The 18851-nt window shown below is 40.2% G+C and overlaps 2 protein-coding genes across 2 annotated transcripts in view; both read right to left on the reverse strand.

Annotated features, from left to right (window-relative positions):
• Positions 1–180: 180 nt before the first annotated feature.
• LOC138027888 (uncharacterized) lies at positions 181–12331 on the reverse strand. The gene is made up of 7 exons (XM_068875508.1): positions 12091–12331; positions 7113–7808; positions 5741–5915; positions 3248–3348; positions 2038–2119; positions 1576–1721; positions 181–1487 (listed from the first exon to the last, which is right to left on the reverse strand). The coding sequence occupies exons 1-7, from the start codon at positions 12193–12195 to the stop codon at positions 1029–1031; spliced, it is 1764 nt and encodes a 587-aa protein (XP_068731609.1). The 5' UTR covers positions 12196–12331; the 3' UTR covers positions 181–1028.
• A 3118-nt stretch (positions 12332–15449) lies between these two features.
• The window catches only part of LOC138027889 (ral GTPase-activating protein subunit alpha-2-like), a 46433-nt gene continuing 43031 nt past the window's right edge, over positions 15450–18851 (reverse strand). Inside the window, exon 41 of the mRNA XM_068875509.1 lies at positions 15450–17650. Coding sequence (XP_068731610.1) covers positions 17472–17650 — 179 coding nt within the window. The 3' untranslated portion in view covers positions 15450–17471. The remainder of the gene's footprint in view (positions 17651–18851) is intronic.

Raw genomic sequence — 18851 nt, forward strand, 5'->3', positions numbered from 1 at the left:
TAGACCGGTGTGGTGTTGGACTTTCAAAGACATCAAGGCACTCTGTATCTGACCAAGAAAAGTATGACTCCCAGGGTGCTTGCCATTAAGCAAAAATTCCGATTTCAAATTCCGCAAATTCCGTGGCCCAATGGAAGGTTCTTCCCGTTACACACACCCGTCTCAAGCCACTCCACGTTCGCTTTAAGGAAGACCATTTATTTTATACCGCACTTTAAGTGAACATGAACATCTCCGCGATACTCGAGTTCTCTCGAGTGTCCATCGACGTTTCAAAATGTCCGTTGGCCTTCTTATAGAAATTTGCTTTCAAAGAGCCCTCAAGAATCAGCCGAAAACCGAAATGTTACTACATCTAGAAAATACGGCAGGAAACGCTGTCAAGAATCAAATTACTTAATACTTTTGAAAGCAACTTAAAACACACTTTTTCCAATGGGAAATGTCTACCTTCACTTTCCTGCCCTCCTCTCATAAACATAGGCATTTCTTATGCACCATATCTCCGGTACCATCGCGGTATTCGTAGTTGTCCTGTTATGATTTCCTTTACTAACAGGTATTTTCGGGAGAAGTTATTGAAAATTGGTGACAATGTTTGAAAGAAATATATGTTGTTGTTTTTCTTCACTTATAGGGAAATCCTTGCAAGTGGAATTGCTAAAAAACGAGGACACCCTGTGAGCTATGAGATCGGGGCAAGGAACCATTTTGTTATCGTCGATTTTTTCCCAGCTGGAAAATTCATCTCGCTTTTCGGAAAAAAATATCTAAAAAAAAAATGTGAAAATGTGCCAAAACAGGGTTTGTTCCTGTGCTGAAAATCCAGTCTGCTTTGAGCTAACCAAGGGGTAAAATTTTCAGCTCGATGCACATCGACTCGGCTCATTATTCAGCCTAATTCTACCTACAAGCATGTAATCGAAACGAAATTTCAACGCAGGTTGCGAATCAAAATTTCAGCCACATCTAAACAAACTCGCCTTGAGATTAGGTCCTTAATAAATAATATTCTTTTTCTTATTCTTCTATAACAAAACGCAGCTCTGGGATCGTGCGGCGGTTGCTGGTTTTTCTTCGGCGATTGGACCGATATCCCTTGGCCTGGTGTTTGGGGTAAGACTGAATCTTTTTATGGAGAACCTTTTCTCTTCTTTCCATGCATGCAAGACCGACGATCTCCTACGAAGCACAGCACTTGAATTGCCATTTCTTTGCCTCTCAACAAGCTCAGCCCGAAGGACTTGCCCATCCATATTTTTGGGAATTGCGGAGATAAACTCAACTCCACCTCTTAATTTTTTATAGGGTGCCGCGTTTTCGTCCACGTATTCCATAACTTCAATCTCAGTAAGTTCGTCGTCATGTTTGCTGACAACGTATGCCATGGGTACTTCGCCCGCCTCAGGGTCTGGGATCCCAACAACCACTGCGTCCTTTATGCCTGGGTGGGCCCTGAGGAGAGTTTCCAGCTCGGAGGGCGAGATCTGGATTACAGAAAGAAAAAACGAACCAAGCTTGAAATGCTTTTGCAATTGAGCCATAAACTACAAGAAAAAAAAACTTAGAAATAACCTGGTGTCCTCTGAATTTTATGAGATCTTTGAGCTTGTTGACAAGAACGAAATGCTCGTCTTCGTCATAGTAACCTATATCTCCAGTGTGAAGCCAGCCATCTTGGTCGATCGAAAGTTCTGAAGCTTTCTGGTTATTTAAGTAACCTATCGAATAAAATACAAGAACTGAGTAGCTTTTGATTTGGAAATACCTAGTCGTCCCTTTACCCTTTAACTCTGGGAACCAATGCCCCCCCCCCCCCCCACCCCTCCCGATATAAAATAAAGACACACAGTACTAAAGCAGTTTTTGCAAGCCAAATATGCATTAACTGCTTTGCTGACAAATTATTTTCTGCGCCTACCATGTACAAGTCGTATCGGAGTTTCACCACTCAAACCCACTTTTTGTTACTGATTTCCGAATATTAGTAACTCATACAACGTTAAAAAATTAAAACTGATTAATTGTAGAACAGACCTTTCATTAGTGTTGGTCCTCGGATACAAATTTCCCCGCGTTGACCTACACCAAGATTCTGCTTTGTTTTAGGATCAACGACCTTGAAGGAAAGTTACAAAGGTAAGAACCGTCATAAACCGCGCTCGAGAAATATACTGTTGGTAGCGGTCCGCGTTCAGTAACAAATTCAATTGAATTTATGGTACGCGAGTCACTAACGATCAAACATAGGCGATCCTTAAAAGGTTTTAACTATCCCAGAGTTCCACACTATAAAAACCTTTGGGGAGACTGAGACGAGTGTGGCATGGTTCCGAATTTATTGTCGTGAAAATCGAGAGATCAATGCTGACCCACGTGGGAAGTTTGGACAGCATGAGAGACGTATTTAAAGATAGAAGCACAGTGAAAAAGGAAGCACATTTCTTGAGGAGGGCGAAAGAAAACGTTGTGGTAAAAACGCAAACATTTGCACACGTCATCTCATTGATTGTGACGCAAGGCCGTCCGTCGATCTATTGAGTTTTATTACATTTTCAAATCCTGTCCTGTAATGCGATTCTAGCGCTATGATTGTCCCACTCAATCTTGGTTAAAGGTTATCAGCTTATATATCGTATGACCCTACATATATCGTATGACCCTACATGGAGTCTCTTTATAAAATTTAAACAACTTTGGGTTGTTCAGTAAAGAAAGATCAATTCACACTTACATGAAATTTAATAAAGCAATTGTTACATTCGCTCTTGTTGGACGAGAGATCATACACGACTCCTATCATGGGGTAACCAATATATAAATTATACTCGCGCTATCAAATCCGATTGGATACTTCCATAGCTATAATTTAAAGAGTCTTGATGATTAACCACGCCGCTTTTTTTAGCGCATGCGTATTTGATCCAGTCTTCCAAACCTTATAATAGGGAGCTTAAGCACGAGCGTTTTTTAGACGCGGACGGCAACCGGAATAGAACATTTCGCGTGCCAGGACAGTGGTGTCCCCCAGATTTTTATAATTATCATCTCTAATATAGAAACGATAATTAGCAATGTAAATGTGGTTGCGTGAAGACAAGTTAAAAGAGAAAACAGCCCACTTCCGGTCGCCGTCCGCGTCTCAAAAACGCGCGTGCTTAAGCTCCCTAATGTCAGTCGACCCGTGAGATCAACTGTTTTGAGGCAGATGAGGAGAATGCCCATCTCCACTCAAGCTTCACCGTACCTTACATTCGAGATTGGGGAGCAATGTTCCCACGGATCCGTGCTTTGCATTCGTTGCTGGGGTCATGTGACTTACGGCGGTACTTTCAGTCAACCCATAACCTGATAAAAAAATTAAAGTGATTTATGGTAATTCTTCGTGCCTTGAGGCGGACGTCTGGCCAGATTAATTAAGCTCGGGAGAGCAGAATCACCATCCGAAACGTTTCTGAATATACACCCAACACTTCATGTAGCCCTGACCTGGGATCGGGCTGATCGGATCACACCCCCATCGATCTTTGTAATTAACAGAATTGGGTGGCGAGAATTATTCCTAATATCCCAAGGATGTGTGACACATAACACCAGTTTTGCGACAACTGCACTGGTTAAGTGTTCAGGTAAGAATGCAGTTCAAACTTGTTATTATTGCTTTTAAAGATATTAATGAACAGGGTCCTATCTATTTGAGACCTTGTCAGATTGCATCAGAGGGGATCATATAACTTAAAGGGAGCCTCCACTAAAACAAAAAAATAACCTTAAACCACAGAACATAAGGTTAACAATCAAAATTGTTCGAAGTTTTTCAATGGAAGCGTCAGTATCCGAAATAAAGGAATTTCAAAAACACTTGTTTTAGTTTTAAAATTTCCCAGGTGCCGCCATCTTGAATAATTGTGACGTGTCACGGTTGCCCAATTGTTACAAAACAAAAGCCTTTTGTGTGAGAACAATGAGGGCAACCGTAACACATCGCAATTATTCAAGATGGCGACGCCCGGAAAATTTGAAAGTGAAAATAAATGATTCTAAAATTCATTTTTTTCCGATACAAATACTTTTCTTGAAGAAAACAGTGGAGCAAATATGATTGTAAACATAATTTTGTTCGGTTTAAATTATTCATTAGTTGGAGTGGAGGTTCTCTTTAGATGTAGTACAAGGGTCTCATGCTGCAAGCACCAAACGTTACAAAGAAGAGAACACAAGGCGATCATGCTTACATGTGCGCAGCACCCAAACTTTGGAACAGTCTCCCCCACCACGTTCGCAACGAAAACCATTTTAACAAATTTGATCGTATTTATATGTGATTTGCGCACTATTAGCATTAAAATATTATTATCATTATTTCCCCAGTGCTGAATACACTTGAAAATGAAAGGTCAATCATTCTAGCTAAAAACTCTCAACAGAAGTAGATATATTTACAAAGCCGCGAAGCTCAACGTTCACCAACACTGAGGTAAATGTTTGTTTAGTGTACAGCACACAAGCTACAAGAGACTTATCTGCTCAAAGAAAATTCGATTACAAGAAACCATTTTGTTTCTTTTCTGTAACTCGGAAGTGAATAGAACTCAGCTAATCGTTCTCCGAAATAATCTATCAAAACGCGAGGAAAGCACGATTTACTTGTTCGGTAAATAACAATTACTATCAATGCGCGCGGCCAAATGACAAACTGCCTTCTGTAAAACGCGCCTTTTTGCGGGCCAAACGGGAAATGTGTGGGCTGAAAATACATTTGCCGCCCTGATACTGATTGGCTGCAGAGATGTCAAACAACTTCGCTCGGCCAATGAGATTGTCCTATTTAAGTGACAGGATTACTTTAACATTTGGTCTACAACCCACACTTCAAATATATAAATTCCTTTCATTCTCACAACCTTTGTTTGTATACACTGAGGGACATTTCCATACTATAGTTTCATGCTACATGTCTGTTAAACAATTTTTTCTTATTAAATGAATTGGTAAGATTTGGCCTTGTGTATTGATAATAATGATAATCACATGACTTTTGTCGGGCATATAGTTTATTTGTGTCCCTCGTAGCATCATTTGCACCCTCGCTCTGCTCGGGCGCAAATGATGCTACTCGGGCCACAAATAAACTATATGCCCTCCAAAAGTCATGTGATTGTCCTATTCTCGTCATTTTGCGTAAAGTCGTTCAATAACTTCTAATTATGATATCGAGCTTCGAAACCGCTGCCTCATTCCATACGAGACTTTATGCACTTACAAATTAGGGAGCTTAAGCACGCGCGTTTTTGAGACGCGGACGGCAACCAGAGGGGAACATTTCGAGTGCCAAGACAGTGGTGTCTCCTAGCCTTTTATACTAATCATTTGCAATGGAGAAAGGATACTTGTCAATGTGAATGTGTTTGTGTGAAGACAAGTTTAAAGGGAAAACAACTCACTTCCGGTTGCCGTCCGCGTCTCAAAAACGCGCGTGCTTAAGCTCCCTAATAAAAAAATAATGCATTGACAACGCATAGCAACAAAGGTTGTACGATGAACGTCAGCACTTGAGGATAAATTTTCATTTTCTGCCCCAAATTAAGCGCTGTTCCGACCAGTGTCATTTTTGAGGAACTACCACACCCCTGTAAGGTTGAAATAGTGACGAAGTGATAACAACGCGAATTTATATTTTGAGATGTTGTTCTCGTTCCGTCGGCGTCATCTTTGCCTATTATTGATCTTAATTACTTACATTGAGTAATTCTCTTTAAATGAGGTATTCTTTTTTGTAATTTCTTCGATATTTCCGCTGTTAATAAACAAGCAGTGGATATCACCTCTGTAAGAGAAGACAGCTGGAACTTTTCAATTCCTGGTTGTCTGGCCAGCAGATGTACAGTGGAAGTCTCCGTAATAAGATGTGTTACCTAAAAGAGGGAAAAAGTCTTCTATTGCTTTTATGAAATATTTCTCAAAAATAATTCGACAAATGAAGGAAAATACTGGTTTTTTTTATTTCTTGCTTGAAACAGATTTTATTGATACAGGCTCATATTTCCTACCAGCCAATCAAAACGCTTCTGACAACACACAACCAATCAAAATTGGTGTGATGGCACGGCCGTGTTTACGTACTCTCATCTAAACACAGCTATTGACCAATGAGAGTGTGCGTACTATCCTAATTAACCACTTCCCATAGGGGCTTTTCAGGGCCAATAAAACACAATCTCGACAGAACCGAACATTCAACAACAACTGTTAAGAATCCCAAGTGGCCGGATGCAAGCTAGTTGGCTATTTACAAGTGCAGCTGAGAAGTTGAACAAGGGAATACAGGGAAAAATTCAACCAGTGAACTGAACGTGTCTTAAACCCGGGATTCCCGGATCTCAGCCACTGGGTTGCCTCCTTACTCAACAGGTCGTTGAAAATTCAACTAAATAAAAGTATAGACCACTTTTACATTCTTTTGTATTAATGTTAATTATACCTACTGCCCTCATTTTGAAACAAAAATTCTTTTGAAATTTGCTCGTCGTAGCGAGGCTAGAAAGGCTTATTATTAGCATTAAAACAAAAGAATATTTTATTTGGCCGCCATTATGAAAGAGGTCTATTGGAAAGGCCTCGCGAGGTGTTTGGGAAAAGCGACCGGCCAAGATGATTATCCAAGTTGCGACCATTAATGTGGGATTATACCGGTGGTTCATACGTTTCAAGGATTTTCACTGACCTTTTATAGGTCACCAATCGAAGAATTAATTCCCTTTAGCAGATCGAGTTTAACTTGGGCAAACTAAGGGCGCTTTGCTTTTGTCAGAACTGGCCGGCCAGACCCGTCAGATGCAAAGAAAATGCAACAATTTGAAGGAACACTTGCGTAATAATCATCCTCGAAGTGTGTTAATTTGAAGGCCTTGTAGAGTTTATAGCCTTCCAAATGCCCGGTTTGGCAGGTCAGTTCTATCAAATGGAAAGCGTCCTAAGACTAGAACGTCTCACTAATTTCTCTGTGATAGCAGCACATACAGCTCACTTATTTTGAACCCCTTAATACTGGTCTGGCTGAGTTATACTGATCAAGAAGTTAAAAGGGTTTGACTGGTCTGGCACATACTAACTTTGTAATATTGAAGAAGGTGACAGAGCATGTGCATGTTGTCATCGAATCTTGGCACGGAGATCAAGGTGCTTCCCATTCGAAGGCTCATCGACAGCACGGCTATCATTCCGAAGGCACGGTAAAAAGGAATTAAGGTCAGTATTTTAGAATTTTCGTTGAAATTCAACATTCCCTCAGATTTCACAATGGAACCCAAAGCGATCAAATTTTGATGCGTAATCATAACTCCCTTCGGTAATCCAGACGAACCAGAGGAAAATGGCAGAATGGCTAAGTCCTCCTCCGGGTTCAGTTCGACGACCGGAGAGCTAATCTCCCCGTCTCCGTTGAGAATTTCGGAGAGCGACACGCATTGATCGTCCTCCCCAATGACGATCACATGACCGGTTTGCAGTTCTTCCTCGGCTTCCTTCGCTCGATGCACCAACTGATGAACAGCGATAATACACTTTGCGTTGGCCTCTCTAAGCTGATTGATCAGTTCTTTGCTTGTGAAGTGTGGATTGACAGATGTCACAACGGCGCCGAGTTGAAGAACTCCCAAAAATACAATAGCAAATTCAGGAACGTTTGGAGCTAAAATGGCTACGACATCACCCTTCTTGATCCCTCTTTGGTTCAGCGCAGAACAAAACTTTCTGCTGAAATTCTTAACTTCAGAGAATGTGTAGGAGGTATTCGTTGAACCACACACCTTTTGAAAAGAAAGTATTTCGCTTTCAAAACGTTGCATTTTGAATCTTATGAAGATTATCGCCTCTTACATGACATATGCTATGAATGGTCCAATGATGCCGCAGAGCAATAACATTTATAGAGCGTTTTCACTCTCGTGACCAGCAGCCATATTGGATTATTGAAACAAAAGAAAGTAGTTGCATAAAAATAGAGTTCAACTCCCCGAGGATTAATTTGGTACACCATCATGGCCGCCATTTCTTTGTTTTGAAACACCAACATGGCCTCCGAGACGCCATGTGAAAACGCTCTATATTTAGGCAAGCCTAAGGGCGGAGCTCCTCAAGTATTATTTACCGATATTTATGTTTTTGTTTTCAGATATTTGTCCAACAAGTCTACATACCACACTGCTAATTACTATAGATCAGTCTATTTTCCCGTGCTCTTTCTTGCTCTTCGTCGTTTTTAGTCACCATTATTCAGCCTGTTTTCTCGTGCTGGTGCTTGCCCTTTCTTCCGCTGCTCGTCTCTTTATTCGGGCTTTCTTACTCTCTCGCTCTCGTCTTTTGTCACTGATATTTCGCCTGTTTTCTCGTGCTCTCAGTCACTTTATTTCACGGTGAGTATCGCTTACTCGTCGCCAGCTTACTGGTTTTTCTCTCTGTTTCTCTTCTTTCTTCGTTGTACGCGGTACGCGACCATATTAAAAAAAATGCTTAGCTTGTTCTCTGGTTGTCTTCAAAAGTTTTACCGTTGTATTAATAAAACGTATGGTATCAAATTCGGTACGCCGGCCATGTAACTTCCCGCCGAAAAAAACGCGGGTTCCAGCGCATGCAACTTCCCGCCGAAAAAAGCGGGTACCAGCAGTGCGACACGAATAGCTGAACGAACGGATGTACGCACGGACGGCCGTACGATGACGTCACAACCAAAACCAAAATTTATCGGGCGTACCATATTTTCTTAACCGCGATGCTCGCGGAGCTCCGCTTTTATCAAAAATTACAGTTCAAATTGCAACCAGGGGCCGGTTTCTCGAAGCCTGTTTAGTGCTATCCTTTGGTTAAGAGGTATCAAAACCTATAGGTTTCCATGGTATTCAAACCTGGTTAGCGCTAACCTTGCTTCGAGCAACCCGGGCCAGAATGACAATCAGTCATCGATTTGATGCTACCCTGGTATGAGAAAATTTGAATGTAACTTTAAAAACACGTTTCGACACTGCTGTCAAGAGGTTATCCAAAGTTATCGCAAGAGTCCTTTTGATAAAAAGGAAAAAGTGCTCCTGATAGTAGTTAATTAGCGTCCACAGTTTCCTTTTAATTAGATGCAAGTAAGTGTTAGGTGAAAGGCCACCACAATTGCGGATGAAAGGAGCGTGGAGCATGATGAGAACTACGTTAAACCAGTGCCTCTCAGGGTAAACCCTGAGACACACCCACCCCCAGAGTTCCAGGAATTTGATGTGATGGTGGCATTATCCAAGATTAAAAAAACCGCTACTGGCCCCGATGGGTTGCCGTTTTGGGTTTGGAGGGACAATTGTACAAGTCTCGCTCCTGTGGTGACTGCTTTGTGGAACAAGTCTCTGTCCTCTCGCACATGGCCGACAGCTTGGAAGAAGCTAACATCAATCCCCTCCCAAAGGTAGACACTCCTGTTCAATATTCGGATTTTCGGGGAATTAACGTGACTCCAGTTATAGCACGCTGTTTTGAAAGAACTGTATACCATCATTACAGTAAGAAAGTCTTTGAAGAAAATCTGACTGTCACACAATATGCGTATAGGGAGGGCTACAGCTGTACAGACGCCTTGATTCAAATACAGTATAATTACTTAAGGGCACTTGATGATAAGGATTGTAACTATGTAGGGCTTTTTGCAATGGATTTCTCAAAAGCTTTTGATAATGTAAAACACTCGTTAGTTGGGGAAAAACTAAAGGCTCTTGATCTCAATCCTTATCTGGTTAACTGGTACTTAAGCTTTTTAATGGATAGGAAACAAAGACTGATATTCAAGGGTGTTATCTACAAATGGCACAATGTGAACAAAGGAACAACCCAGGGTAGTGTCAGTGGGCCCCATCTTTTTAATTTGTTTGTCAACGATTTGGCCATTAGGGATAATGACCTTACCAGCATAGTTAAATATGCTGACGACACCACCTTGCTAGTCAAAGTATGCAAAAATGAAATAGATCTTTCTCAAGAGGTTGTCAATCAGTTTTTCAGTTGGACCCAAGATAATGCCATGGCATGTAATCCTAAAAAATGCAACGAACTAATACTTTGTAAGAAGGTTGCTCATGATATAGATTCTGTGAACAATATAACGCAAGTTTCTTGTTTAAAAGTGTTAGGGGTTACTTTACAAAGCAATCATAGATTTAACGAGCATATTAAGGTTAAGCTGCAGGAGGCCAACAAGTGTCTTTATGTGATAAGATGTTTACGTAAAGAGGGATACCAACAACCAGACGTAGATTACGTTTTTAGATCAATTGTTCTACCCAAACTAACGTACGGTCTACCCGTATATGCCTCCTCAATACCTGAATTAACGACGGTTCAGAATTTTCTACAGCGCTGCTTTAAACGCAAATATGTTTCGTACCGAATTGACATATATGGCGTATTAGAAGAGGTTGATCGCTCACTATTCAAGAAGATCTACGGTATGCCCGGTCACCCTCTGTACCTTTCCGTCCCCAAAATGAAAGAAAGCTCAGCACGCCTCCGAGTTCCTAGTAGTCAACTCCCTAGGGTTAATACCCAGCGTTTTAAAAATAGTTTTTTTAACAGGATTTTTTTTTAAATATAGAGTAGCTATTTAATGTAATGTCGATAGCCGTCTAATTCTAATTAATTCTTTCGGGTATTTTTAATGTAACTGTTCTTGTTTTTAGCATGTATTTTTGCTTAAAAAACAATAAAGACCTATTTATTTTATTTATTTATTTGGTTGGAATTGATGTGCCAAGCTTATCGCCTATTGGTGGTGACAATTGTAGAATTTTTAGACCATTCTGATGAAGACACTAGACAGGAGTTTGTCGAAACGTTGCGTCTTTGAATTATAACTTATTGAGCTACATTCAAATTTCCTCTATGCAGAGTAACATCAAACTATGTCTGATTTTCAAAAGTTGATCATGTAAGATCATCCGGTTGAGAGGTCTGTTTTTGGGGACGTTTAATGACGTCTAAGTTGGACAATCTGAGCGAAAGTGATCTAACTAGTACGTGTTTACATAAGGAAAGTAAAGGTTTGAATACCCTTGTGAAGTCGTACCCAACCCCCTCCCCCCCCCCCCCCCCACACGAGGAAAAAAAAAAAACCGTTCCCGTAACCACTCCCCGAGGGTTTTTTCTCGGGGAATGGGTACGGCTACGCGTAGGCTACCAGTCTTTGAATCGAAAGTAAGTATCAGCGATAACATTGCGTAGCTTTTAAGGCAGAAGGCTAGTCTAGAATTCTTAAATGTCATATCTGACACTTCAACGCGATATTTTCACGACGTGCTAATTAGGAGCTTACCCTATCTATTAAAAGATGCATCAACGTAGCAAATTGGAACATTGACAGAAACACTGCTTTCGATAAACTTCCACTTTTATCAAAAGTTCAGCCAAGACCCTTACCCTGTCGGTTTGCGTCATAGCTCAAGTGCTTCTTGGTGATAATCTTAGAAAGTGCTTTTGGCCAGCAGTGGTATTTCGGGTTTGACTCAATCGATATTGTTGCCGTTTTCTACTCGTTGGTAATGCATACAATTAATCTTATTTCTGGTAGAATATTGAACACTGAGTACAGTACTTTGACGAATTGCTTGCTGCAAATTTAAGCTTTTTCCAAATGTCTTGACTTCTCGTTGTCAAAGAAAAATAAATTGCGACTGTCGTGTTTAATTAATTAATCAGTGATGCAAGACTCCTAAAGTGATTTATCTTGGTTTTCACTAACCATGCACAATCTTGTCTGATAGCAAGCTAAAATAAGAGTGGGAAACTAACGATCGTGTCTAAGGCTGTTTTAAAATCTAAACGCGATGAGGACTTGTTTTACTCTGGTAAAAAGAACAGAAATGAGTTCATGTCGGTCCATATTTCAATTATACGACAGAAACTCCTGTCTACGGTTAATATTCCAGCGAAAGGTTGGCGGAAGTGAAAGGTAGCAAATTCAACAAAGCAATACATTTGTAGTGTTTGCGAGCAATACTTGCCATTACATTAAGGTGCCACAAACGAATTAAAGGCGTTAAAAACAAAAGTTATAAAACTTACGATTGCTGTGCGGTTTTCGTAATCTTCGAAGTTTTCGAACACAAATTCCGGCCATGAAACGTTCACAGGGATTTGTACGTTCGAATATTTGCTTCGCAAGGCCATATTAACTTCCCCAAACAGCGTGGACAAATCAAGCAGTCAACATGTTGACAAAATTAAGTTAAGCCACAATTAAGTGAGCCTCAAAGTTGACAGACAGTTTTCCAGCCGATAGAAAGCTTTTTAATTGGTGAATTCATTAACTTTGACCACCCACCGGCAATGATAGTCAGTAGACAAGCTCTTTTTGTTTTATAGGCAGTTTGATTAGCATGTCTATGTACAAACTGTCAAGTGATATTGGTTGTGTTCATGATTGAACAAGACATTCTCAGTGCTAGGCGGCCCAAATTAATTATGATAATCATCAAGAAAACGAGATGAAACGATCCGAAGGCAAGCAACGCACCCGGGCATCAAATATTACGGCGCCATTGAATCTCTCGAACGAACTGTCTCGGAATTTTCATTCATAATTGACAAATAAAGGTAAAGGTTAATTGATATTGTAAAATACACTTTACTCTCTTTTCTCTTTATAACTTCTAATTTTGCCGAGGCTAAAGGGTTGATTGAGCTTGGGAGAATTCTTAAGGTTGTGTGGTCACACTAAGTTCGACTAGACTGAGTTGTTCTTTAGTAAATTTGGATTCGATTTAATTTCCTATTGCTATTATTCATTAGTATTATATACAGCTCATATATGTGAGGTGCATTTGAAAATTGTATAGTTGAATTTGCGCCATATAAATAATAATAATAATAATAATAATAATAATAATAATTAGCCGTCATTAGTATAATTCGATTGTATTATTTTAATATCTCTGCATCATGGAATTCGTAATTTTATAGAATTTTGATTTTTTTATTATCAATCATTTCTATTTCTTTAATGTAAGTGAAATAAATAAAGTTGTTTAATATTATTATTATTATTATTATTATTATTATTATTATTATTATTATTATTATTATTATTATTATTATTATTATTATAAAGTTTCAACATCATGTTCTGGCTGTTGTCATTGCCGTCTTTTCTTCAGTTAGGCGAGTCATAACAAATGACCAAAGGCTAACAGAATTATCTCTTCTTCACATTTCAAACACTTTCCTCAATATCCTTGCAGTTCCCAACAAGGCAGTTTTTTGCATTACTCCAACATTGACTGGTATCCCTAGCTTTCCAATCCACCTATCAAATCCTTTGGTGACACTTCCAAGGGCTCCTATCACTACAGGTACGACTTCTACCAGTTTGAGTTTCAACAGTCTTTCCGATCTCTCTCTTCAAGTCCTGGTATTTTTCCACTTCTTCCCTTTCTTTTTCCATTACTCTTACATCATGCTGGTACAGCAATATCGATGATTATCCCCTTTCGCTCTTTCTTGTCAATTACAATTATGTCTGGTCTTCTTGCCTCTATCACATTGTCACACTGAACATCGATATCCCACAAAATTATTCTTATTACTATTCTTATTATTATGATGTCACATCACAAGCCTAAAAGGTACTCCTAGCCTGGTCAATTTAATATTTCCCTTGCGAGCGAGTAACAAAACGTTTCTTAGAAGTCTAGCCGTTCCCAACAGAGACGTTTTCTGGAACACTTCAAGTCTAGTGTATCGATATCATGTAGTACGAAAACCACTTTTGTTAATGTTCAAGATGTCCCTAAGTATTGACCTTTACTTATGCTACTCACAAAACCGGAAAACAAATGAACAAGATAAAAGCGTTCTTAACTGGCTCTCAGTCTGCGTATGTTCTTAGTTCGCTCTCAAAATCTTGTTTAAAATCTCAGCCCGAACGTTCTTATAAAAAGAACGAGTGATGACTTTTAAAATGAACATCCTTGACGAAGAAAAAAATTGCAATAGCTTTCATCTGAGTAGCGTCAATGAAAAAAAGGAATTACTGGCCTATGTTAACGTTTTTTACCATTTTTCTCTTTGGAACGCATTTCGGAGAAGCCTCAAAATCCAAACAAATATAATTCGCTTATCATCGACACTGAAACAAATCATTAAAAAAATCAGATCGCCCCAAATTGATGAACTACGTTAGGGGAAGTGGTTCGGATGAAAGTGCTATATCAGAAATTCGTAATCTGTTCTTATTAGTTTGTAAGCCGGATTTTAGACAAACCAAAAATACACGATTATATAGTTTGTTGCACGCAAATTTAAGAGTATTTTGTAAGCTCTCGTATTTCATACACCATGTTCTCCAGGAAGAAAATTCCTTAACGCGAAAATGTTGTCAATATAAATGAATGCATAATCAGTCGAATATGACATCTTTTGGCTTGGTCGGGAATAACATGTCACCCTTAAAGCATGTCCTGTTGGAGGATGGAAACAAAACTTTGCACGTTAGCGTGCGCGAAATTCTGCCTGATTTAGTGGTTCACGAGCTTTATATCCGGCTGAACACTTCGACGAAAACAGCAAGGAGGCGAAAGAAACACTTCATTTTGGTCACAGAGTATTTCTTTTTTCCGTGAAGAGAGACCATGGAAAAGAATTCGCACTAGCCCAGGCCAAGGCACGCAAATGTACGGTTTCTAGGTCAGAGACCGCAGAGACCATTAAAGTGGTAGGGCTAAAAATCTTCGTGAGTGCATATGTAAGGGAAGACGCGTTTTGTTACTTTCAAAAGGTAAACTTCATACATTACTCATGTCATCTCGAGCACTGAAAAATCAACCCAAGCAAAAAAAAGATGTTAAGGCTATAGCTCTGCCAGCCTCTTCCCCTCCGCGGTCCCTGTAGATTTAATAACAACAACATGAGCCCAAGACCTACAACACCCGTTCATGCAGTCATTCTGAATGTCTGCAACACCGGCGATTGCGGTGTTACGTCGGTGCTACCAAATGAGTGGGCGCTAGGAGTAGGAACGAGAAGGAGCCATGAGGGCGACCAGCGATGACTTCGAAGAAGACGACAGAGAAAGATCTAAAAACTACGAAACGCGGCCAAAATGACGTCAACTGACAAGGTCAAATGGCGACGATTTGTATATCGATGTATGGGAACAAAATGTTTTGTTACCATGTATTTCGTTGAAACATCCAGAACCTGGACCGAAAATTACAAACGAATGTCATGCCTCCAACCATACAATTCCGCCACCGGGATACCAAAGGTGTGTTTTATTGTAATGTAGTCCCTTTTGCCACTTCCCCACCCCTACCCCCGCACCCGAGGATATCCACGTGAGACTTGTAACACGCGCAAATCGGCGTTATTTTATAGCGTTTTTCGTGATAGCGCAAGGATGGCATAGGTAGCAGGGGACGACAACACATGTCAGTTAATTTTATTCTATTTATTTCGCAGTACCGTTACGGGCACCCCTCGTACAAGTTTTATTTGTTTTACACGAGAATTGCCACCATATTTGGCAATGTGGGCATACTTTTTCCAGTGATTTACAGCGAGACACTTCGGAGAATTTTTCAAATCATTTGCTTCCAAACTCGTATGTACAAATTTCCTTAAAAAATATAAACACTCTAAAGTAAACTGGATCAGTACAAAGGCGCCTACTACGTCGTTTAACGTACTATGAGGTAAATAACTAATGGAACCATTACTAGTATTGGTCCTCCAATTTTAAATTTCACATCATCAAAATTTACTGTTTAAACAGTCAACTTACTTTAGGCACTAAGCTCAATTCAAAACAGCGTTTATTCAGTTTTTGACTTGTGAACGGGCGAAGCGCAATGAAAGAGTTACGCCCCGGCATAGTTACTAAGTACCCATGGGATTCGGGGTGTTAGCTCTTCAAAAAGGGACTGGGAACTAGTTAAATGCAAACGCGACGAATTCGCGTGCATAAGTTTCAACTGGTGCATTTAAAATACGAAAATTGACATGCAAAAAAAAAAAAAAAAAAATTGCGCCACGGAAAATACTTTCGAAAATATAGAAACACCGATGATGAAAATTATTAAATGACACGAGTGTAGAGTAATGCACTGTGGTAAAGATTCAAATCCACGTAAACTACTTTACACTCAAAACATACAGACCTGAAATTTCGTCTCGTGTGAGCGGAAACTGTTATTGAGTCGAAACAGTCCAAACTGTTATCTTGAACTTATGCAGGCAAAATTCCTCTTAACGGAAGTGACTTACAGAAACGACGCTGCGTGCGGCAACAGCAACGCCACGTAACATTATGTACTCAACAGAACATCGCGTTTCTGATTGGTCAATGACGAATGCATAAATACGTTACAGAGTGGAATAAGGAAGTTGATATGGAAACAGAGTAACTCGGTGATTTTGTTGAGTATATAGTAAAAACATCGTATGAACTTGTTCGTGCATTTCGTGATTTATGGGCACGATTGACGTTTTGAAAGTTCTCAATTTGAGTTCATACGACTTCCTATACGTGGTGCTTAGGCACCAAAGACAAAAAGCAGTTTTCACAAAAAGTTGCGTTTTCAGGCTGAAACGTACGTTTCGCAAAAATTTCCAGTGTTAAACGATAATCTTGATGTGATTATCTTTTTACGGTTTTTGCTCTTTTCAAATCAGTCCGTACCAATTTAGTTTTAGAATACTTCGCATATATTATACAAGATGAAAGAGATTGGAAAAATGAAATACTTAGAAAAATACCTGGAAAAATGAAACACCTATTTTGAATTGGCATTTTGTGGGCGTTGAAGTTGCCGATGCTTCAAATCCGTACGAGGTTCTCTTCGGTACGTGAAGATGGAACAAACCTGTCCACAGAAGCCTGAAAGTTTTATTGTGAATAGACAATTCGCCTATGATCATGCCTTATTCAAATTATTTTGTAGTCGGAAGGCATCCATTATTTTTAAGTATTGGAAAGGAGAGGACACAACGAACACCTTGGATAAAAATTCATACAACCTTGTTACTAGCGACCTGAGCGTCTGAAAAGGACCAAGTATGTACAACAATCACTGATCGTGAAAGACGGTTTTCATTCGAGTGTTGCCACACCCGAAATAAAGAGGCTGACAACCGATATCAGCAATTTAAGGAACCAATCAGAGCAGGGTTTGAAATGGCGCGAGATTTTCGGCTAATCACAGCAAGCGCAGTAATTTTGAGCGAAAGTCTGCTTTTATCTTACATGCCGCTTTAGGCTCATCTACAATTGCTTCTCCTTAGAATATTGACTGCATCCTTACCGTTTGAGTCTAGGCTGTTGCGTACGAACGTTGAAATGGAATCTAGTGAAAACTACGACTGGAATTTCTTTTTCGTTTTTTTCTTTGGAAGCTTCACAAGTGTTTCACTATGAAAAAGCAGCACCTTAAAATACTTTTTCATCAAATTTAGTCACTGTCAGCAGCAAGACCCTCACTGTGGCTGGCAAGTTTGTTTCGCCATCGAATTGACAGCCTCCTTTTATCTTGCCTGGGGTTGCTGCCATCTGTTACTGAAGATGCTCCCGCTTCCATGTTATCTAATCCGTCTGGAAGAGACGAGGTAAGTGGAGTGTCCTCTTCCTGAACTGTAAATTAAGTGGCAAATATAACGTTGTTAGATTACGCTTAATCTGAAGCTCTCGAGATGACGACGAGAATCCGCATCATCGACGTCGTTATCATTGTCGTCGTCGTCACCGTTGTCGTCATCGTTGTCGCCATCGTCATTGTAGTCGTCATCGTCATCGTCGTCATCGTCATTGTCGCCATCGTCGTCGTCATCGACGTCGTCATCGCCGCCATCATCATCATCATCAGCGTCAAGTTAACGTCACAGGAACCTGACTTGACGCTCACAATTCCCATCTCTCTCCTGAGTTATTGTTTCGTCGACCGTCTACATTAATAGAACCGATTGGCTCGCCATGTATTGACGGTTTGCATGTGACGTCACGGCGGCCATGTTGGTGTACAGAAACAATGCAGTAAAATGCCTTTCGGAAATTTGACTCTATTATTATGCAAAACTTGTGAGGCCATTTTCTATTGTTTTGTGCACCAACATGGCCGTCTCATCACGTGGATGAAAACCAAAAATTGTCAAATTAACTTCAGAATTTACGCCGGAATAGCAATCAAACAAATTCAGGTCCAGAGGTCCATAACCCGGAAGAGTCGATCGGGATGTATTGCGGACATCAGTTTTACTTTGTCAGTCAGTTTTAGCTTATTTGCAACGGTCACTGCTTTATTGCATTTAGCAATAGTAGGGACCTCTAGATCGGAGGGCGAGGACGAATACGAGTACAAGTTTTCCGTACTGAGCATGCGCATAACGTTTAGAGACCGAAATTTTTCAAAGTGCGCATGCTCAGTACGGAAAACTCGTACTCGTAGTCGTTCTCGTCCTCCGATCTAAGAGTCCCTGATAATCCCTCGTGTGGCTGCTTGGTTGCAGACCAATCAAAAGCGATTTGGCCATCAGCCGCAATCTGATTGGCCACTTTTCGGAGGAACCTGAAATGTATTATACATAACAATGAAAAACATACATAAACTAATGGGACCCAAGCCAAATATGAGGGATCGACACCTCCTACCAAGTCTAAGGTAACGATCACTTAAAGGGGGAGGGAAGGGGGAAGTGGTTGTTCGTTCAAGACTCCAACTAGTCAAAGCTATCAGAATCATCAACATGGTTACCATCCCATCATCGTCAATGATAGAACGAGCTCTTTAAAATACATACTTAACTGACCAATCACCATAGGGGCTTTTCAGGGCCAG

The sequence above is a fragment of the Montipora capricornis genome, chromosome 12 (genome assembly GCF_036669925.1).
Source record: "Montipora capricornis isolate CH-2021 chromosome 12, ASM3666992v2, whole genome shotgun sequence".
NCBI lineage: Eukaryota > Metazoa > Cnidaria > Anthozoa > Scleractinia > Acroporidae > Montipora > Montipora capricornis.